Genomic DNA, 24429 nt, shown 5'->3' with positions numbered 1-24429 from the left:
TTCCTTAATCATAGGTCCTTTCTTCCAGTTGATACACACTATTAAATAGAAAGGAAAACAAATTGATTTTACACTAAGAAACATCATCGTTGCTTTCTACATTTTAAACACCCTACTACTACTTTGTGTTTCATTAAACAAACCCAAAGGGATAATTTTAATGTTTGCGTACGTTTTAATGTGTTTAATAGTTTTTGAAAGTTGGCTCTTTTCCAAGATTCCTATCAGCTTTTGTGTCATGTCTCCATTATTATATATCCTTAAATTTTGCTTTGTAAATGCAACATTGCTGCTGACACATTATTTAAGAGCTCTTTAATTTTCCATTCAGTAGGGTATAAGGAGACAGCTTCATTCATACTCGTATACTTTGCATGTTTCTCTTTGTGGTCCTAATTGTTTATGTGTGGCACATTTGCCAGTTTTATTATAATAGTTTCCTTTTGATGAGCAGGACTGATACTTTTAAGACTGTCAGACTACTTCATACAATCAGTTGCAGAGTTAGATGTTTGCCTCATAAACATAATAGATAATGTTGGGAAGTCTGACAATAAAATTCTGTCTGTTTGGTGAATAAATGTTTGCAAAGTACACAGACTTGTGTGAATTGTGCCACTGCTCATCCCCTGTGGGTTTTTTACAGTCATTAATTTTATACGCTGCATAATTACTAACATCCAGTTATGGTTCTTTTATATAACAGAAGTTGAGCACATCTTGTGCATAAAGAAGAAATGAACATATAATACATGATACACTCTTGGTTCTACATAATTATAATTTCTTTATATTTATAAATAATATTATTGTTCCCTTTATATATAATAAACTTAAGCAAACAGAAAATGAGAAATGGCACAATGAATTCACATTATGTACATAGAAATAAGTTATTTGTGGGATCAATAATATTGATATATACTTCAGCTAAATTATTTATTGATGGTTTTCAGGTGCTGAAGAAGAAAAGAAGGATGAAGAAGTAAAGGAAGAAACTGTATCAGAGTCAAAGGAAGAGATTGAGCCAGCTGTAGTGAAATCTCCACCTGAGCCAACTAGGGTGAAATCACCTGAGCAGATCATCATGCGATCTCCTGAACCAGTCAACTGGACTGTGCCGCTAGACACAGGAAAGACTTTCACTGTAACCCAAAATGTTCTTGAAGGTAGGGTTCCCTTCCTTAAGTTTATGTTCACAGACGTTTTTATGTCTATCATATTACTATCTCATCACATATTTCATTATCAGCTCCCAGTACTTAATATATTTCAGTGTGAGGTGTGCTGGAAATAAAGCAACTTGTTCAGACTGGTAGGATACTAGCGTTTCCTCAAATGCAATGATGAGATGCTGCTTCTTGCAACTAAACTGGCTGATGTGCAGAAGCTCTGGGAAAATTAAATTAATAGTGAAAGCTTCATCCTCCATTATGAAAGTGTTGTTCCATCTAAGTACATAATACTAACTTTGGTTATATGCATCAGAAACTAAATTAAATAGTGGAAAACTAAAATTTCACAGTATTGTGTTACAAAAGTAAATAACATTTAGATCAGTATCTTCCTCCAAAAAGATCAATTTGGGGAGCAAGAGGATATATAAGTGCTATATCGGGCTCATACTGAGAGGATCTGAAATCAAATTCTTCTTTTTTCAGCATCATTTGAATTTTTATTGTTTTGCTGATTTATTATAGACAAATAAAATGTCATAGCTAAATCCTTCCCACTGTGCAGTCATTTCACATGTAAAATCTGAGACTAAAAATTGGAATTTGTGGCATAATGAAATTTCACAGCAGATCCTGATAGCATGGAGGCCTGAATACATGTTATGATTTCTGTCTTTTACAGAAATGGCTCTCTTACTAATATATCTGTGTCTGCATCATGGCATTTCTTAAATGTCCAGCCTATCACTGCTTACTTATTCAACACTTAGTTTTATTCATCCACAGAAGTACATGGTAACTTAATGGAAAGACTAAGCTGCTCCACTGACTTACTGTATAATAAAAATAATATCAGATTTAGGAAATGACTCATTCATAATGATGAATTAAATTATATTATATGGTTATGTTTCCATTTACTTAGCTATAATATACATATAAGGGGTCAGTGGAAGAAAGTGCTAATCCTCAATTTAGTAAGGATTAGACTCATTTGTTTTATCTGTAGTGTTTATGAGTGTATGACATGCTGGTAAGTAGTAGAGAGTACTGTTTACTAGAGCAGTTGCTTTTTTCTTATTGGTTTATCTTCTTGTCTTTGAATTTGACCAAACACATAAAACACAATATTTCAAAATATGTTCTTATGGAGAGAGAGAAAAAACATGACTGTGAAATTGATGGCTTACAGAGCCAAGGGCTCCCTTTTCTGGCACAAGATAGTATGAGAGGGAAAAATGGATTGCTGGATGCAGACAAAATTTGAAAACCTGAGAACTTAGAAATGAGAGAGATGGCAGTAGGCATGTCAGAGATAAGTGCAAATACCATATAAATAAGTAAAATGAGTGGAAAATTAACTACAAGACAAATGATTCAGAGATTAAAATTAATAAGTAAATAAAATGAAAAGAAAAGAGGATCAATACCCAAAAAATGATGAAAACTGAGATAAGATGGTGACAAGAACCGAGCACATACAATGTAAAGCGAGTTCCCATCAGTGAAGTTATGAGGAACTGTTGTTGACAGGAAGAATCCCAGTTGTGTACGTGTCTAAATAAGCTCCAAAGTTCATATCATCATGTTTCAGATTATGCTCTAAATGAAGTGCTGTGTGCTGTTAGTATATATTCTTTGACTATCCTTATTAACATGTTTGTGGTTGTCATACCAACATGAAAGGCATGTATATTGGTATGTGACATAAGCTGTGTCACAGCTTTTTCTTCCATCAGTGGGATAGTTCTTTCAAGTAGCTGGCACATGAAGTTACTGGAGAGTGTAGAGAAAAAATCTTGCAGTGGTAAAAACTGCGGAGCAAGGAAACAGATTCAAAAGGAGTGGCATGTGACAGCAAGATGTTATGATTTGGTGTGTAGAAGTAACTGTAAAATATTTAGGGGTATCTATCCAAAGTGTTTCAAAATGATAGGAAGTAATAAAATGTGTGACAAGATAAGCAAATGTGGGATTGAGATTCATTGAAAGAATCTCAATGAAATGTTCTTCACTTACAAAAGAAATGGCTTACAAAACTTTCATTCAACTGATTATTGAATACTGCTCCTCAGTCTGGGTCCCTACCAAGTAGGATGAATAGAGGAAATGTAAATGATCCAAAGAAGAGTGCTGACTTTAATAATAGGTTAACTTAATAAGAATGAGCACCACAGAGACAGTAAAACTCTGTTGTTGGACACTACAAGAGTGAGACACTCGCCGTACAGGTGTTTACTGTTAAAATTGTGAGAGTGTAGTTACTTACAAGAGTCAAGCAACATATAACTTCCTTTCACACACATCTTGCAAAATGACTGTGATGGTAAAATCAGAGAAATTAGAGCTCAAATTGTGGCATACTGAGTGTCATTCTTCCCATACACTTTTTGCCAATGGAACAGGAGAGAGGAAATTGATAATGGCAACAGGATAAATGTCCACTATAGGGTGTAACAGTATAAATGTAAGTGTAGAATTTTAAATAAAGTAGACCTCATTTCAGCATATCATGTCAGAAACTGATAACCATGTTGAAGAAGTTATTTATTTAATTTTATATCAGGATGAGATTGGATATTGAAAGAGAGTGCTCTTTAGTTTTTTTGAGACTGGCAGCTGAAAAACTAATTTATTTGGCCTGAGAATTTTTTTGTGAACTAGACTCATTGGATAATTATGGGTGGTAAAGGCATAGGTAACACCAGAAGTATATTTCTATAACCAGTCTACAGATAAATGTTGTGTGTTGGGAATGTTGGTATAGAGGTGGGTGCCATTAGTAGTGACTAACAAGGTGTGTGGCTGGGGTAAATCAGGTACAGATGTCAGATGTTCCAGGAAATCATTGGTGTCAGTAAAATTAGAAGCAATTTTCTGTATGGTAGGTTGCAGATGATGATCCAACAATGTAGACACACAACAGCTAAGGGATCACTAGGGCAGTTTGGTTTCCTGAAGTAGTTGAAGTTGGGGGTACACAGTTTTGAGGGGGTAAGAAGTGATAGGGATTCACACATTAATCCTTTGGAGGTGCTTGAGTTTAGGAAATATTGTAGGTCAATTAGAAGCAGTAAACTAAGATCCTGATGGCAGATGCCAAAAGTAAAAGGGTCAGCTGGTGCAGACTCTCCTTCATGTACTTGTGACATTTGAGTACCTAAGTCGTAGATTCCTAGTCTGAGGGGAGATAATGATGAAGTCATTTGTTTTGAGGAAATGAAAAGTGTAAGATAACAGTGGATGGGTTGGTGTCATAAAGTTGGGACCAAAGAAAGCTTGGTGGAACAATGCTCCATGTAATGGGTGGTTTTATGTATGGTGCTGGATCAAACCGCGAGGAACTGTTCAAGGCAAGGTTCAATGATATGTTTTCCATACAAAAAAATTGCAGTTTGGTAGCAAAATGATACATCCAGTTGATAAAATATTCTTGGGCTTCCAACCGCATCATGTAGTTAAAATCCCATGAGCTTTGGACCGAGCTCTCCCCGGTCATTGTCAAGTGGTAAGACGGACTGTTGTGTCACCATGGCCGTGTCGCTATATAGCCATACTGCTGGCTGTGACGTCACTGGTGCTCTTCCTTGTCATATATGGTAATATTTTCATCCCACGTCCGTCGCGGCCGTTTTAACTTTGCAATATCCGGGTCCCAGGCTGTACTGAGCTGCAAACCACCGTCATTGTTGACGGTGTTTTCAGAGGTTTTTATTTCAATAGCTTCTTTTATGATGCTATCCCAAAATCCCTTCATCTTCATAATGACAGATGTTTCATCGAATAGAATTCGGTGTCCATTTTCTAAGGCATGTTCTGGATAGCATAGGCATAGGCACCTCTCGTGTTCCGTCCGGTGTTGCTCCACAGTGCGCACTGTTTGGCCGACATAGTAACAGCCACACTTACATGGTATCTTGTACACTCCAGGTGTTTAAAGCCCTAGATCATCCTTCACAGGCCTCATGAGCTGCCAAATGTTTGCTGGGGGTCTGAACAGCGATGAAATGTTATATCTCTTCAGGAGCTGGCTAACCTTTCCCCACACTGTACCACAGAAAGGCAAAACCACAAGTTTCTTGCTTTCTTCTTTGGTCATGTTCTATTCTCTGTTGATGTGTTTCTTGCATGTCACACCAGATACAGCCTGTGACATCTGTCCATGGCTGTACCCGTTTCCCGGAATTTCAGTGTGAAGGTAACAAGAGCATAAACCATTACACAATGAAATGAAGCCATTCCACTCTGGGGTTATACACAATAGCATGTGACATTCCCAACTGTTGGCAGCTGCCACTCTTGATGCACAGCTGTTAGTGCTGTCTGAATGTGCCACCTCTTGGAAGTTGAGGTTAGCTATCATGCGCCAACACAGGCTACTTGAATAACAAGTGACAGGCCAGCACCTCATTTCCTGCTGATTTAATGGACAGCGAGTTGCCAAGATGATCGAGTTGGTAACACTGGGTTACCGCACCCAACACAATTAAATTTTCCTCTCACTTAACTATCTGAATAATTTTTTTATGTTCTCATACATTCTTTCAATCTCTTCATCAGATGCAGAGCTAGTTGGCTTATAAACTTGTACTGCTGTGGTGGGTGTTGGCTTTCTTGGCATCAATAGTGCATTCACCATGCAACTCACAGTAGCTTATCTGCATTTATATTTTCTTATTCATTATTAGACCTGCTCCTGCATTACTTTTAGTTGAGTCAGGTACTCACCTGACAAGAAGTCCTGTTCATACTGCCGCTGAACTTCACTGGTCCTCACTTTAATTTCAACCTATCTGTTTCCCTTTTTAGATTTTCTAACCTACATATGTGATTAATGAATCTGTCATTTCACATTCTGATTCTTAGCATGCTGTGGTTGTTTTTCCTGATGACTACATGCTCTTGAGTAGTCCACACTTGGAGATCCAAAGCTTATTGGCAAATGAAGGTCATGGATGGATTCAGTAAATGCAGCTGATTGCTGTACTTAGAAACATAGAAGGGAATGGTGGAGGGTGGGGTTATATCTAGAAATAGGGACTTTCAAGGTTTGACCTTTGGGGTTTTCCAGAGACAGGCAGCTTTCACAGATCAGGATGTAGAACATCACTTTTAAGACTGAAAAAGCCTGTTACCAAAAGGAAAAAAGAAATAACAAGTAATGGGACTCATCACGGTAGAAAAGGAGACCCTAATGAGTTGAAATAAGTGGTGAAAAAAGGCGTAGGAAAACATAAAAGTTGTAAGAAAAGGCTTTGTCAGTTTATTAGCAGCCAAACTTATTGGTGAGACAGTCACAAAGTTGTCAACTAGAATGAGCGGGTACAGGCAGAAAGTATGCAGGATGAACAAAAAATTGTCAAGTTGGACTTCACAATGTACTATCAACACAAAAATGTCTGTAAGAAAATTTCATCCTATGCATATTTTCAGTAGAAAATCGACATCAAATAATAGCAATTTGGTGACACTATAATCGCATGTGTGACAAAAGTTTCGTGTTAGAATATTTGAGGTGAGAAGTTAGATTCTGGGTCTACAGGTAATATTTTTGTTTGGTAAATATAAAAAATTACACCCAGACCAGGAATTAAATTCTTCACCTCAAATATTCTAACACAAAACTCTACCCACTGCACTAACCAGGAAGTGTTGGTGACATTTTTGTATTGGTGCTGGACAGGGAATTGGACTGTGGAAAAACATATGAATTTTTCTTCACTCTGTATATGAAAGCAATAAATAGTCTTTTGAGGCAGTTCATGGTCTAGAAAGTGATAATTGTGATGATGTGTCTGTTTCACAACATGTGCAATCAGGATTCTCCTGCCCAGTATCAGTTCCTCAGAACATTACAGGTGGAAATTTCCTCCAGAATGTGCTAGTAACCTGGCCTCAATTTATGGTTCCTATTTATTGTATTTCCTTTCCATCCATTTTTTTACTTTCAATATACCACTTTCAGAGTTATTATATAATGGTATGATAGAGCTTTCAGAGCCACATATTAAAGGGTAAGACATTTCCCAGGGCAGATGCGAACTCTGACCATAACTTATTGGTTATAGGTGATGACTGAAACAGGAGCAAGGAATACAGCACAAGATGAATGGATAGCTCTGAGAGATTAAATAGTGAAGGCATCAGTTTGTCCAATACTGCTATAGTGTACACTGTTTCTTAAATTATACATATCCTGCAGCTGCAGAAAATAATAATCATTGGTCAGACATATTGAAAATATTTATCAAACAAAACTTACCTATCATAAAACTGAAATAACTACAAAACTTATCAATGTGGAGACGTTAAACATACTACTACATTCAGTACAAGCAGCCATACGTAATACATCAGATACCTTCTAAAATCTTATAAACAAACTATCAGTGACACCTTTTCTTTCACAAAGCATATGATGACTTCAGAGTATATGTTCAAAGTGAGCTCCCTGCATCTCCAAACACTTAGAGACTCACTGGATCATACTTCTCTGAACTCTTCATATCAGAGCTGCATCGGCAGTTACAAGAGGAGCATGGACTTGCACTACCAGTTTTTACACATTCATTGGTGGATGGTGGAGTAGACTAAATGTGCTCCTTCAAGTGTGCCCACAGGACAAAATCCAGGGAGATTTTGGTCAGATGAATATGGAGGCCATAAAACAGAACCACCATGACTAACACATATCCCAGGAAAGTCAATGGGGGTAACTACCACAGACATTCCTTTGAAAGTGTGTGGAACCATATCCTTTGTTGAACATAAAGTTTGATATCTTGCAGTGCTTCAGAAATTTTTTTGTGAGAAATGAATGACATAATAATCAAGTAGAGACCCGAAACACTGTCTCCCAATATTCTGGCATATACAGTGAAGCTAAGGTAGACTGGATATCCATGATTGTGAGAGATGTGTGGGTTACTTTCACACTAATGATGAACATTGTACATATTGAAGATACCTGATATGTGAATGCAGCTTCTATATTATGAGACCATTCTGAAAAGTAATGCATGTGTGTATTTGCTATGTGAAAACTCTTAAAGCTTTTCAAATAAAACAAACTTTTTTAAGATTTTAGATCCTTATTCTTCATGTCTACATATTTTTTTCTCAACATAGTCCTTCTCACCCTGTCCAGTTTGTCTCCCTTGACTTGGGGCCCTGAGTAACTTTCCTTGTATCTTAACTTGTACCAGTCTCACTTTCTTCATCTTTTTCCTCTCTTCATTCAACTCTCTCTTCTATTCTGCCAAGAGAAGGTGCCTATGGTTCTGAGAGCTTACAATTTTACATCTTTCTACTTGTTTTCATCTGCTCCCACTTGAAGAGTGGATTTTCTCTGGCAACAGACAAAATGTTTTCAGTTCACTGACATGTGTTTTGTGAGGCATATAGTTTTGAGTTACTCATTATTTAATTTGTTATTTACACAGATCTGATAGACAGTAATATCATTATGTTTCATGAGAATTTAAATTTCAGTAGCATAAGTGTGAATAACATTAAATGTAGTAGTGCTAGTTTATTGTTAATACATTATACAGGTTTTAATATATTTGTCTTTTGTTAATGTATAAATTGACTCGTTGCACATCCCTGAAGATTCTCCTTCTTCTTGGGGTCTGTGGAACTTGATTTATCAGTGAATTTAATTGAATATTTTCAAATTCATTAATGAAGTTTAACCAACACTTCTAACTTCTTGCTACATGCAGTGGCCATTAAGATCCACTGCCTCTTGAAATGACACTTTTATGGATTAACAACAATGAGTTGAATTTTTAACCAACAATTATGATCTATCAGATTATAAATCTTTCAGTGATACTCTTCTGGAGTACTGCCATGTGTTACATGCAATAAACAAAGAGGAAGGGCTGAAAAATACCTAAGCTCATATAACTGGTAGTAAACCAGATATTTATCCATTTAAGTGGGAGACTGGTTTTTTTAGTATTGTTGCTAATCTAGCATTATATACTTTCCTCACATGAAATTACATCTTAACTCCTGTAAAATACAATTTTGCTTAAGTGAACTGTCTTACACTGCTATATTCCATAAAATATCACAGAGCAATTGAAACATTTGTTGCTTAGGCAGATGCAGAATGTTAAATAACGACATTATTTTAGCAGAATATAAATACATTAATTTCTTAATAATTCTAAGAAATAAAAATAAAATTTTGTTTGAAGCCTAAGAAGAAATAATATCATCACAAAGAACCTTGTGATTCTCGCAGATGTACCATATATTTGTGCAACAAGAATGGGGCTAACAATACTGTCATGCTGTATGCTTTTCACCAGGCACCCTAGTTGGCCTGTGAAGTACAAGTGTAGGAGTAATGGCATGAGCCAAGTGGACTAGTATCACTGTACATTTATCAGGATTTGTAGAGAAGCACAAGAAATACATATAGTCCTGGAGGAATAATGTACAGAGAACTTTACCACTTTCTCAGTTAAATAGACATACTCCGTGGTGATAGCTATTATAGTTGTGGGGGCTCAGCTTTCTCCTCATTATTGTACAAATTATGTGATTTCTCAGTTAACTAGACATACTCTGTGATGATAGCTATTATAGGTGTGGGGGCTCAGCTTTCTCCTCATTATTGTACAAATTATGCTTACTTGGTGATACAACATGTCACCTTTGTATGCTTCAGCAGACATGGTCCCATATGGAACCACCCTCCAACACAAACACCATCAGAAAAATGGATGTTATCATCCATGGTAAACAGGCTCAGGTGCTCGCCAGCAAACTGAGAAAGCTGAAAATCACTGTCAAGCAAACTTTTGGATTCATCAGCAAAGAGCACTGTCTGCAGTTGCTTGTGAGTCCAGTTCACATATGCCTGTTCCATTGTAAATGCTCTTTTCTGTGATACTAGGCCAGTGGTGAACAAACCACTGATCTGGTAATGTTGTGCACATCATCATGCAAGTGTCTGCGTACTGTTATTGTGGATAAAGGATGACCATCAAAGGTTACACACACATGCATTTTGTCTGATGTGGCACTCTAAACCAGCTGTGCAGGAACTCTTAAGACATAAGTGGTGTTATATCACCACAACTGCCATTTTACTAGCCTTTGTATGGAGGTCACCTAGAATGCAGTTTCCAACCACATACAGTTATGGCATGAGTCATTTGTATTTGTATTTGTATTTATTTATTTATCCTGTGGATCACATATTGTACAAAGTACACATGATATAGTCATGGGTGTGGAACATACATGACTGATTGCAGAGAGTGGGTATGAGGCAACAATGTGGTGTAGTTTCAGTGTTGTGGCAGTAGTCATCATTCATATGTGTAGGAGATACAGGCAACATCAGTACTATCTTCTGCCAACTGTGAGCTTGGTACCACACTCAGAAACTAACTCCAGCAGGAACTGTCTGTCAGTTCTGCCACATCCATAGACCTGACATTGTGAGCAACAATATATGTAATTAGACAATGGTACAGACATTTCATTTAAAATCAATACAATGTGCACAGAAAATATTGTAGTGGCTGACTACTTCAGAACTGATGAGAAGTCTGCAACAAATAATTCTGCAGCACAAGCACTTCACAAATTTGGAACACTCGCCTTTTTCCCCCTATCTCTTGCTCACTGTTGAACAAAATTATCGGCCAAAGGCTTGGTTTCCACAGTATATGTGCATGATGGCTGCCAGCAGGTAAACACAAACACAAATTCTCACCACAGCATTCACATCTTGACAATCACATGAAAAGAAAGGCAATAGTTTCTTGCTTGTGTTGTCAATCCATTCATTGGCAGTATGGTTGCTCTGTTATGAAAGTCAGATTCAGACAGACAATCTCTGTCAAAAATTGTGTGCATTGTCTTCTGGGATCAACGTGGTGTCCTCCTGATCAAGTTTTACTACAAGGGGAGGCGCTTTAAATGCTGACATTATTGTCAGATATTGCAAAACCTGTGACAGGCAATCCAGAACAAGAAACAGGGATCTGACTGGGGGAATTATGCTTCACAACTCAATTAATACAAAATTACATAAAATCAGTTGTTTTAGTTTGGACCCAAGATCTTAGGACTTCCACCCTACAACTGCAAACTCACACTAAGTAGCTTCATCTGTCCGATGTCCTCAAGCACTTGTGGCAGCAAACTCTTATTATCTACATTATTAAAATAAACATCTTAGTAGTGGTTCCACTGAAGAATGTCAAGCTTTTATTAGGGGACTTCAAAGCACAGACTGGAAAAGAATGAAAGTTCAGGAAAACTATTGGAGAGTATCCAAAGCACAAAAGAATGAATAAAACTGAGGAAACTATGGTCCACAAACTTTAACAAACTGCCAAGGAAACAGAAAACTTGGAAATCACCCAATACAAACCCAGAAGAAATTCACATGGCCATGTAACTATATCTTTTAGCAATCAAAAACAAACTAAGAACCTGAAAGTTACAAAGTGGGCAAATATAGCAACAGATCACTATCTAACTGCAATAAAAATTAAATTTATGCCACAAACATGGATTTCAAAACAGGGGCATTGGATTTATAAATTTGATTCTGAAACACTAATGAAACAAAAATTCAAGTAACAGCTAAGTATAGGCTTAGAAGTGTAGGAAGAGATTAAAGCAAAATTAGTATAACAGCACTTGAAATAGTGCCACTCTTAAGACACTAGGGATGGTGAAATGAACGTTGTGAAAAACCATTGCTATTAAGAAAGAAAGCTTGGCCAAAATGGTTGTCCACCACCAGAAGTGAAGACTTTAATAGCTTTAAGCAATAACAACAACAAAAAATAAAAATAAGGACAGTCAAAAATAATTTTGAAAAGAACAAGCTATCACTAACCGAGGGAGACTTCCAAAACAACAATACCAGGAACTTCTAAAAAACTTTTAGACAAAGCTTCCAAACTTACCAACTTGTGCTTCAAAAATGAAGACATAAAATTAGCCTAAAAAAGGAAAAGAAAAAAATGTGGAATACTAGCAAGTTATTTCAAGACATTACTAAATTGTGCGGAACCAAGAGAAAAAGTTCTAGAACAAAATTTGGGATGCATATACACAAACTCAAGATCTTGCAGCATAGATGAAATCCAAAATATCGTTAAAGATCTGAAGGGTAATAAAAGATGAGGAATCAGTAACTGGTTAAATGTGGAAAACTGCAGATTCTGGGACAGTCGTGCAGCTACATGGAGTCTTTCAAATAGCCTGGGAAACAGAAACTATACCAGAAAATTGGAAAACAGCATTAATTCACCCAATTCACCAAAAAGGTGATGAAACTGACTCCATCAAAAAAAAAAAAAAAAAAAAAAAAAAAAAAAAAAAAAAAAAAAAAAAAAAAAAAAAAAAAAAAAAAGGCTGGGAAGCCAACTGGATTGGCAATTAGAAGCATACAAAGGAGGGTTTAGAAAAGGAAAATCCTTTGTGGAACAAATCTTAAACCTGAAATTTAAGATCAGGTATAGATGAATGAGAGCAAAAAATTTGTGGGCTTCAAAAAGCATATGGCTCAATTGACAGAGAAACATTATTCAAGACCTTTAAAAGACTTTGGAGTTGACAAAAGTCAGCTGCAGTCCTAAAAGACACACTAACAAATACAAAATGTAAAATTAAATTTTAAGGTGAACCTTCCAAAGCTTTTGAGATCAAAATTGGTGTAAGACAAGGAAAAGGATTATCCCTATTGCTGTTCAATTGTTTACTGGAATAGGTAATCAAGGAATGAAAGAGAAGAACAGAATAAGGAATCAAAAAAAGCTTAATTCAGAGAAAAGAGGATAATCTTTTGCAGGCAGTCTTGACATCTTAGATGAATGTATAAAAGATGCAACAATGCAGTTAAAGCTCATAAAAGAGACACCTTCAAAAGTAGAAAACTGTATATCTTTTGGGAAAAAACCAGAGTATATGACATACTTGTTGGATGCATGAGCATGCATGGAAATTTATTATAGAATAATAAAAAAGACTACAAAGTTTACATATCAAGGTAAAATAATACAACCAAATACATTGGACAAAGAAGCTAACTAAGCAAGGAAAAGGAAAATGGCCATGGCTCTTCAATCAACAAAAAAAACTTGTATAACAAAAAATATTTATCCATACATACAAAACTCCATCACTACAACACTGTGATTAGACCAGAATGCCTTTATGCTTCAGGATTTCTTTCGCTAAATACAGCCAAGCAATTAGGTAAAATATAAAAGACAAAAACAAAAATACAGAGGAAAATCTTGGGACCAAAATATGACAGCAGGAAATGAAAATTAAGAAGTGATAATTAAGTATCTGGAAGAAGCCTGCCCAGTTAGCCATGAGGTCTAACACACTGCTTCCCAGGTGGAAGTCATGATGGTCCCTGGCACGAATCTGCCCAGTGGATTAGCATCGAGGTCTGGTGTGCCGGCCAGTATGTGGATGGTTTTTAAGGTGGTTTTTCATCTGTCTCGGTGAATGCAGGCTGGTTTCCCTTATTCCACCTCAGTTACACTGAGGACTTTACTTTCTAGATGACCTTGGAATTAATTGTCATTTTTACTATGTTTTGGTATGTACATTAGTTCGTTACTTCCAAATTTTATCACAGCTGCTCAACATTTGCCTTTGTTCTTTGATTAATGAGGTACCACATGTTTGATGTTCCCCTTAACAATTTTCTGTAAAACATTATTTATGTCAGCCACTGATAGTTTGTAAATTTAGTAACCGAAATCCTACAAAACCATCACAGACATTAACTGAAATTCACACGTAACAAGATGTTAAATGCCAGTAAAAGAAAAGAGCATTCCCTGAGCCTTGAAAAAGGATGTAAAAATATATTTTCGTTGTAGCCACAATTTTAATATACATCATTTCCCACTAACATATCTAGTTCTTCTTGTTCTATCTAAAATACATAAATTTTCTCTAGAAAATAAATGCAAGAACTACCAAAATATTAATTTACTGTTCAGGAAGGCTACACTGAGTTATACAATAAAACTGTCTAAAATTTATCTTTAATTCTGTTTAAGTTTCACTTTATGCAGTCTTTGTTAAAGGCCAGTTCAACAGGTCATTATGTAATGCATACGATAATGTTGAATGAGTAAGATGCCACTTGGAATAGCAAAGTTCGAGATCATCCTCCTTTCTCTCTTGGTAATGTCTTCATGATTGAGATTTATAGATTATGATACATCTGAAACTTTATCAGGAGTTAGTACAGTCATCACTTGTATTTTTTGGCACAATAAAGAGTGTGGCTTTATTTCACTTCCTTTTACAAATGGCAGGCATCTCTGCAAAGTCTTGTTGAGAGATGCAATAAAACACTTTGATAAAAGTGGTACACCACACAGAGAGGTTAAGTTTTGGAGTTCTTTCAGTCATGTTTAACACATGCAGGCTACACTCTGACATGATTTTACTTACTCTCTCATACATATCAACAGGGCACACATACTTTGAAAAGTGGCAATACTGCTGCAATAATAGCCTGTAGGATTCCAGGTACAGCAGATGTACAGTATCATAAAAGGAAGGGAGCATATGAAACCAGTCCCAGGATAAGGAAACAGCCCAACCCTCCCTAAGTTTTAAGCCTCTATCTGAGAGACAAATCACCATCAACAGTGTCACATGTGCTCACTCGTAATGGGGAGAGAATTAAGACTGAATCCCGGACTTTGGTTCACAATCTGGTAATCAGTAACTTTGTACTGCAAACTGTCTTCTTCTTGTTAGCTAAACACTGATGGTAAAAATTACCTCGACTGCCAGAATTCAAACCATCCATCACGTCGACTATAATGTGGTAATAAATTTTGTTTTTTAGGGTACCGTATAGCATTTTTTGGTGTACTGAGTAATGTGAATGGTATTTCTGTAAGATTCTAAAGCAGTGTAAGTGTCTCTACTTCAAAAGTCAAAGGAGCATCATTCATATATGTTATATTTTGTTACCATACCAATACTGATCTATCATTGTAATAAATGAAAGTTCTGCATGACATAATGAAAAATATGGAGATAACAAAGCTCCTTCTTTGGGAAAAATCATATAACTATGAAATAAATGTTAACCAATTTATTCATTCATAATGTTAACACAGATATACAGTTAATCTTTTTCTCTTCAAGATGTATGTGTTGTATTTACATTGATTTCTATTCAATAGCATTGTTATGCAACCAACATAGTGTCACAGCATGTGTGATTATTGAGAAATTGTTAGATTGCCATAGTCAAAAACCAAACTTAATGAAACAATACGTGGCTTCCTTGTGAGATACAAAGTTACATCTCATGCTATGAGCTCTGACTGCAAATAGAGCCATCATGTGCTAGCAGTGTTCATTAATGCATTGGTGACATCCTTACTAAACTTTATATACATAATCGTTTGCCTGAAAATGCGACTATTTGTACAGGAAGAAATTGTCCTCATTAAACGGAATGCTGCTCTGAGGCATGTTTATATTTACACTGAGTCAGACACATTATAATCAAATTTCCTGAGTAGTAAAGTAAATTTTGGAATTAAATTCTGAAAGTGGTTTTGTTACTGCAGTTTTAAATTTTCAAAATTGGGATTAGCTGTTGATCTGTTAGCTACTATTAATAAGTTATAGAAGAAGCATTGATTGTTCCTTTTTTTTTTTCGACTGATTGAACACTGCATGATGTTCCACATCAGTTGCTATATTTCTGTAATTCTTGACTCTATGGGCTTTTGTCGAAGTATTTCAGCTATTATAATTTTGCAAAAAGTTGAAAGTTTCATTCAGTGATGCACTGTTTAACGGTAATATATGCAAGATAATTCACAGTACAATAATTTGTAGTGTAAAGTAAATTTTGTAAGTAAGTGCTTCACATTTCTGTCCATAAAATTTCTGAAGTGGAGTTACTGTATTCCACCTACTTCCAACAACATCCATTGCCTTACACACAAACAAATGCTTTGTGGTGCAATACTGCCAGCTAAAATTCTTGTAACACCACTGAAAACATCCAAGCTATTATGTTCTAGTTCTTGCTTATATCCCTATATATGTATCATTATTTTGAGTCAGTCCATTGTTTTTATTTCACCCAGGATTTTCTAGTATCATACCAAAGAAAAATTGCATCTGAATGTACACCTTTGGTCTTGTAATGGTTGTTAAAATATTGTAACACATGGATGTGTTTAATAAACTGTGATGTTCAATACTCATCTCTGTTGTATATTCAGAATATAACAGTTATTTATAATTGGGAAGCATAATTACCATTTAGCAAGAATAGTGAAGTAGAGAAAAATCCCATGAATTAAAATTATTGTTAAACGACAGTAAGAGATTAGAAAAAATAAAAGCTAAAGAAAAAAGGTAGGCCCTGGTTATAAGCAAATTGGTTGATGTGTACATTTCCAAACTACAGATGACTTAGTAATCAACATATAGGAAACAACCAATAGTTCATTGCAGATTTGTGTTCATATTGTTATGGGCTGACTGGTTCTGGCTGCAGAGTTGCCTGTGCAGGAAGCTGTAATATGGTTTCCAGTACCATGTCAAGCACTGAGTCAAAAATACTTATTCAACAAGAACATTCTCCATTACTCAATACAATTACAGCATTGGTGGTATCAGCATAGTACTATTCATGGCTATCAGGCAGCGATTGATATCCTCTGTGCCATGCTCAGACAGTGGGGGCCGGCAGCAACCAGTAACTTTACCAATGTGAGTTGCCCCATCAGTTTGGTTATGAAGGGCAAGTCAGGCAGGAACTGAGCAGGCTCCACATTGAAGCTGGGACCCACAGAGACTGGCTGAAGTGTCAGTTGACATCACCCACCGGATGGCCTCACCTTGGCAGATCCAATTCGGAGCTCAGAACCATCAGGACTCAATGATGGCTCATAGATCAGCAGCTTCAGCTAGTCAGTGATGTCACTTGAGGGTAGAGTAGCTGAGTCATACATTTGTCCAATGACTGGTCAAATACATGAAACTGCAGCAATGGAACCACTGGCGGAGCTAGGAACATTTATACTACCTCTGGACTGGTGTGTTCAAGGGGCAGTAACCATGCATTCAAGGGGGCAGTAAGCTCTGGTCACATATTTGAGTATGGAGAAGCCACATTGTACCACACTGTGCATGTAGTAACACAGTGAATCTCTGACAGCAGAAAGCCACACTGCAGAGTACTGCACCAGCACTATTGCAGCAGGTGGCTGCAGAATTACTCGAGTGGCTGGCCAGCAAATCACTCAGTTGGTCATGGAGGTCTAAATGAAGCTCAGGCCACAATGCTCCTACCCCTTCAGGAATATCCAGTCCTCTGAATTCCAGGCTGCTGCTGAACTTGTGAATTACTAAATCAGCACAGCACTACTGTGTCTACAGATTTCCCCCTACTCTTGCAGTGCACTTTCCCACTCCACTATTTACACTTCATGCACTCTCTGTTCTTCTTAAACAGTCCATCATATCATATGGTTACTTGTACAACCAGAATATTCGGTCACCTGTGATAAACTTTGTGGTTCCCATTAAGTTGGTTGGTGAGATGGGAGATCGGATAGGTAGACAGCTCTCTTCTGATGGTGGATACAGCCCACAAAAGTGACAGCTGAGACTAAGAACATTCCCAACATTGAAATTCCTGTTACCATGTCTCAGTGCTGGCACCCAATGCAGTATTGCTGAATGTGCTGGAACAACTGTTCTGCACTAATGTGGCCGTTCAGTGCTGCTAACAGCTTGTTTAGGAACTAAGTATGGTGAGATAGAGGGTAGCTATTGAGTAAATTAGGTTCTTTGCTGGCAGGATTTTGAGAGGATTATCAGGTAGGTACAGTAGAGGACACATAAGGTTCTGAGCATATTATCACTGCTGGTAGCCAAAAAGTGAATCCTGAGATGTCACATTGAGTTTCGTTTAGCAGTATTCCACTGTTCCAATTGTTTTGTTACCTTTGAGTGTCCCTGCTCATAGCACCATCTGCTTCATGAGAAACAGTTCCAATTCACATGTCCTAGTGATAGTTTGGACCATCTTATAGAGCATACTGTAAGCTATTCCCTTTGGCTTTGGTACAGCACTTCTGCTGCCATCAGTACATCAGTCTTCCTATCTGAAATAACTAACAAAATCTTCTTTGTTTTGAGGTGTATAAATTTCCCTTATGTTCTCCACTTCACTGGTTACTGATGTATCTCACATCATTCATATCTACTGTTACTGCATGCTATCCATGGAGTCATTTCTGACAGCACTAACATGCACTCTTATTATTTCCAGAGTGGTTGGTACCCCTACCTATGTCTGACGTAGCCCTGCCAGAAACTTTCCTGGAGGTAGCACAGTTTTAGTTGCCCTTGTACTGCATACTGGAAGGCTTCCTGTAACTCTGCTACTTCTATTTGAGCGTTGCCATTACTGTCAGTTCTGGTACGCAAAACTCTTTCCAGGGCTAACTGTGTGTCTGACAGATCTAATTGTGCTTGTATAATATCCAAATCTCAATTCACTTCATTGCCCACCCCCTTAGTGTAGTTAGTCAGCTCCACACTTAGTCCTACTGTTCTTCAACACTTCATTTTCCAGATTAGCGAGCTGGGTTGTATACCATTTAGTCAGAATTCTATTGCCCTCTGCTTCCAACTGCACATATATCATCATGCTGCACACCTGCCTCATATTTTCAGCATCATTGGTCCTCAAGACAGTCATCAACTATCTTCCTCCTGCATCTACACATCCCTGTTTATCTCTTCTCATGGTGTGCAGCACTAGATCCATAGCCTGCTATAACTGTCCCTCTAAGCAATTATAAGAGGCCCTTAAACTCTACTATTCACCACACACTTAATTTAACACCCCCTTCTCCTTAGCTTTCTGATGGATCTCCCCAAAGACTTTATCCAGCCTTGAACCTCATTTCTCAGTTTCAATGTCCACCAGTGATCTGTCATGTCAATGCCTTCTCACTGAGTTAACAGGACTCCATCCTGTAGTGGCCACACCTGTATTGTGTGCAACCCCCCACAATTGCAGAAGTGCAGCAGCATCAATAGCATGATACATCTTGTGGCCATGTCTGTCAGTGATGTTGCCTAAAGCAAGGAAACTTCAATCACCCTCCTCACTTCTCTATGCGAGCCTATCTCTTGATCTTAGTGCACACAGTGAGGTATGTGCAGACTACGTGGAGCAGCTGGCTCCTTTGTCATGCCACTTTCTCTTTCGCATTCCCCCTCCCCCCCTCCCTCCCCCCTTCAACCCACCTTTATTTGGAACCAGTGCTGGTAATGGGGGTAAAGCCTGTGGTGCACCTTGAAAGAGTTGAATATGCACATCATAGATGACTGTGGTACAAGGAGGGAGCTGTAACTTCACATTTACTGATAAGATCATCTTGATCACCTGTTGTGGATCTTGGTAATGAACATAGAAGTTTTATTTTCTCCATATGGGATGTAATGACTATCAACATCCCATAGCATCCTACATGGCATTTAGAGAATTCAGCAATGTGCTATCCCATTCACTCCCACTGCTCAAGGACCTTTATGTTCACTTTTAGGCCTTGATGACGTACTGTGTATAAAGTTTTCTCAAAATTCAGCACTGGTGGACCATTTTCCCAAAATTCAGCACTGATGCACCATTTTCCCCACTCTGTGTTTTACTATCTCATATGCTGATGGTGCCTTCTGTCTACATACTACCTCATACGACAAAAGTCCTATACTGCCATTCACTTTCAAAATGTATGCTGTCACTATGTAAGGTAACAGTGTATTCCAGTCATGATGATGACTGTTGTCATAGTGCCTCAACATCTTTCCTACCATCCTGTGGACCCATGGTAGAAGGCACTTGTTCTTAATTTTTACAAATCTGTAGCAAACAATGAAGTTGCTTTATCAGTTCTGATATCAGGTAAGTACATTGATGTAGATCAAGATCTCTGGTGTACTGAAGTTTAATAACCAGTTACTAACCATGGCTTGTGCCATTGTGGTGGCTTATTAATTGATAATAGCTATCATTTGTACAGAGGGTGAAAAGTGTTCTGTTATGGGTAATACACAACGATTCCCTGCTAGTGTCTGCTGAAAAGGGCCTAAAATGTCTAAACCAATGACCTCAAATGGTTTGCTGGCCCCCAATAATCTCTGCAGTGTAATATGCTGATGGTTTAATTTGACTTATTGTGCACATGTACACAGTTCCTTACTCAATGTTGTACATCGTGCTTATGTGCCTGCTTCCAATATTGTATGGCTAAATGTCACTCTGTGGTTCTATGACCTCCATGACATGATCATGTACCTGTTTAAACACTTAATTTTGAAATGCTGCTCGTACTGCAATATGAGATCAAAATTTTGTTTATTCACATACATTCCATGATGAACAGTGACCTTTCATTACATTCCAGATAGTTTGCTTTCCACATCAGTAGCATGTACATTCTGCCATTCTCCAGAGAAAGCACCCACTCTTTGTATCACACAAATTTTCTGACTGTGGCCATCTCATTCCTACGTAAATTTCAAGGTTGATGAATCACCTCAAAATCAAATTCACTTTATATTACTGCCACATGCATTAACCAGGTAGATGGGTTTTTCAATGCTAATAGCCATCTCAGTGCTGCATGATCTATTATGAAAATGAATATTCTTCCATAAAAATAACATCAAAAATATATTATGCCATATATGAGACTAGGTTTCTCTTTCTCCTTTGTAGAATGGTTCTATTCCACACTATTCAACTGTATTGAGATAAGGCAGCTTGATGTTCTGCGCCATCCACTTCCTGACTTAATACACAGATGGTCACATGATTGCTTGCACTTCATGACAGCAGAAATTCCTACTTAGAATTTGGAGAACTAATACCGGTCCAGTTGTTAATGGTTTCTTCAACTGACTGACCACAACCTTGCACTCCACTGACCAGTGAAATTTCACTCCTTTTTCCAATAGATGAGTGAGTAGCCATGCTTTTACTTACAGTAACAGTTCGCCAGGCTTAAGAAAGACTACAACTCTTTTCCTGTATTATGTGGCACTGGAAAATCCTGCTTGTCTTTCCTGGAGTTGCTCCAACTTCCTTGCAACTTATTACATGCCATAAATACAGTACTTATTCTGGCATGAAGTAACATTTTTCTAATCTGAGTGTTAAATGCGCTATGCACAGCTACTTAAACAATTTGCTTAGCTGTAATACATATTCTTCCATTTTCTTTGCATTAACCATACATTATCTAAGTTTCAATATCCTATCAAAGAGGTGCAGAAATGTGCTGGTATTTTTTAAACCTAAACAACATATACCTATAATGTAATGTTCTGCCAGCATCATAAATATTGTCTTTGGGTGATCCCTTTGTGCTTTCCGTAACTGGTAGGGCACTGATGACCTCGATGTTGAGCGCCCATAATCCCCAACACACACACTGTAACTGGTGATAACCACACCACTGATCCAGAATAGGAAAATATTTGCACTGCCCCAGATTATTCAATGTTTCCAGCACTGGATAAGCATCCATAACTGTACACTTGATATGGTAACCAATAGTCACAACAAAAGTGATTCACCTCACAACTGTTGGTTAATAAATACTTCTGTCACTGGTTGCAGGTGATGTGCTATACAGTACAGCTTATAATACACAGACAGTTCGTCCCAACTTGGGATTCAGTGCTGTGTCACTGGGCTCACTGGCAAATATGCACAGCTTTTAAAGAGATCCTAATATTCCAAGAATAACTTCTCCATTGCTATCTTCTTTGCCCATTCCAAATGCTCTACCTTTATCATAATGCAACGAAACTGGTGGCCTGCTTGAGCTTAGGGTCTGGATTTTCTGTATCTGAATTGTCTTGATGCATGATCTCAAAGTCTGTGTCCAGTAAAATCTTACACTTTCTTTCATCCACTAAGTTACCTGAGTAAAACTGTACCATTGCACACATTTTAGAAGAGCTTCTATTTACTGGAAGCACTGTACAGCACCCCTGGACACCCATTGTTGTTAACATTTGATTACTGTTCCCACCCCATGTGCATCTATCATGCTCCATGGTAGGCTTTTGTCTACGGTCCTCTTACGTTCACCTCATTCACATGCATTTTCTACATTGCAGATTGTGGGGCATTCCCACTGTATGTGGCTTGTTCTCTCGCATCTTCATGTAGTACCAATTCCCTTCCTATCTCAAACTAAGGTCACCACGTCTAACTCCATTAACACCATGACAGTCACAGAATTCTGCTTGTACATTTCTTGATACACCAGGCAACAGGCCCCATAAAAATGCATATAGTGCCCTTTGTTCTGTCTCCTGCAGAAGGACTCTCTCATCCATCATCATGTATATATTAATGTTTAGCATTCTAATCCATTCTGAAAAGTTTTTGATGGACTCCCTGTCTTTGCAACACACTGCCCAACTGTTCTCTGCAATACCTACATACATTGTTCTACTGTATTGCTGTACTAAGCTTACCGACAGAATTTCAAATGTCCATGTGTTCCAGAACTTCTTAGTTTATCCCACCAAACATAATTACGCAATATATAAAAGCTGCTCTGATCAGCATCCAGCATTTTCAGCTCTTAATAGGGTTTTTATGAACACTAACACATCCTCGAAACAGATTACAGGGCATGACTGGGCCCATTGAGCACTGTGCCCCATCAAGTTACACTGCAAATATCTAACTGGCTGCAAACCCTTATCTCTTTCATTATTTTGCCCTCCAAAACCACATACGTCATTAATTGAGTCCCATTTCAGCACTTGAAGTTTACATTCAGACCTCCTATCCTGGCAATGAAACATTGCTTACCCAACCCTAACACATGCAAAACAACTCATTTTCACTCGCCATGGTGAGTTGATGCCACACATCATCATAGGCACTGGCTCTTCTGACAACAGTGTTACAGGCTTGCCAGTTGTGAAAGCAGAGTGGTGTGTGTAGAGAGCTGTGGTATGGCTTTTCCATTATTTTTGCAAGTGCAGAATCAAAAATTCTTACTCAACAAGAAAAATCTTTATTACTTGATGCCTCCTGTGCACTGCCCAGACAGCAGTGGCCCAGGTACCAGCTGTGGCTAGTAGGCAGTGAGTGTCATTATCATCAGTACGATGAGACAGCAGCAGTTGGTGACAGGCAGCAACCTAGCTGATGCAATTCACCTTGTCAGCTTGATGACTTAAAGCCACGCCAGAGTGTTGTCAAGTACTACTGGCACTCTGTGATACTGACACAAGTGTGCAGGCCATAAAATCTGGGGCCCTTAGAGACTGGATTGATTGTCATGTGATGACACACCCCTGGATGGCCTCACCTCAGTGGATCTAGTTTGAAGTCCATGGCTCATAGATCAGCAGCTTCGCGTGCTCAATGAGGCTGGAGTAGCTTTGCTGTAAATTTGACTGACTACTAATGTGGACACTATGCCAGTCAAATGAATGATGCTCAAGGAATGTTGCTACATGCTGAGCTGGGAACATTTTAACTTGCTCTGGCCAAATGTGTTTTGACAGGTGGTAGGCCTCCAATGCTTACTTTGCTGTAGAAATGCCCATTTTGCTACACTGTGTAGTGACACAGTCAACCACTGACAGCAGAACACCACATTGCAGGTTGCTGCATGATGCTTGTTGCAGCACCCAGCTTCAGAATTACATCAGTGGCCAGCCCACATTTTACCTGGCTGTATTCAAAGGCCTGTCTGAAGCTCAGGCAGCATCAGTATAGGAAGGACATCCTCCAGATGCATTTGACTAAAACAAAAGGACATTGAAACAAGTGTACTGAGAGAAAGGTGTAAAGTGAACTAACATAAATAAAAATAGAAGTGAAATGTATTTGTAATAGAAAGATAGCCATGTAAAATAATATACATGGAAGCACCAAAGAAACTGGTATAGGCATGTGGATTCAAATACAGAGATATGTAAACAGGAAGAATACGGAGCTCCAGTTGGCAGAGCCTATATAAGACAACAAGGGTCTGGTGCAGTTGTTAGATTGGTTACTACTGCTACAATGACAGGTTAAGTGAGTTTGAATGTGGTGTTATAGTCAGCACATGAGAAATGGGACACAGCATCTCTGAGTTAGTGATAAAGTGGGGATTTTCCTGTACTACCATTTCACAAGTGTACCGTGGATATCAGGAATCTGGTA

General features: G+C 37.9%; 1 protein-coding gene across 1 annotated transcript in view; it reads left to right on the top strand.

The window, feature by feature from the left end:
• Positions 1-24429, top strand: part of LOC124722543 (microtubule-associated protein 1B-like) — a 633686-nt gene that overhangs the window by 569835 nt on the left and 39422 nt on the right. The window contains exon 14 of the mRNA XM_047247685.1: positions 957-1169. Within this exon, the coding sequence (XP_047103641.1) occupies positions 957-1169 (213 nt within the window). The remainder of the gene's footprint in view (positions 1-956; positions 1170-24429) is intronic.

Source organism: Schistocerca piceifrons, chromosome X (assembly GCF_021461385.2).
Source record: "Schistocerca piceifrons isolate TAMUIC-IGC-003096 chromosome X, iqSchPice1.1, whole genome shotgun sequence".
NCBI lineage: Eukaryota > Metazoa > Arthropoda > Insecta > Orthoptera > Acrididae > Schistocerca > Schistocerca piceifrons.
This window is presented reverse-complemented; position numbering and strand designations above follow the sequence as displayed.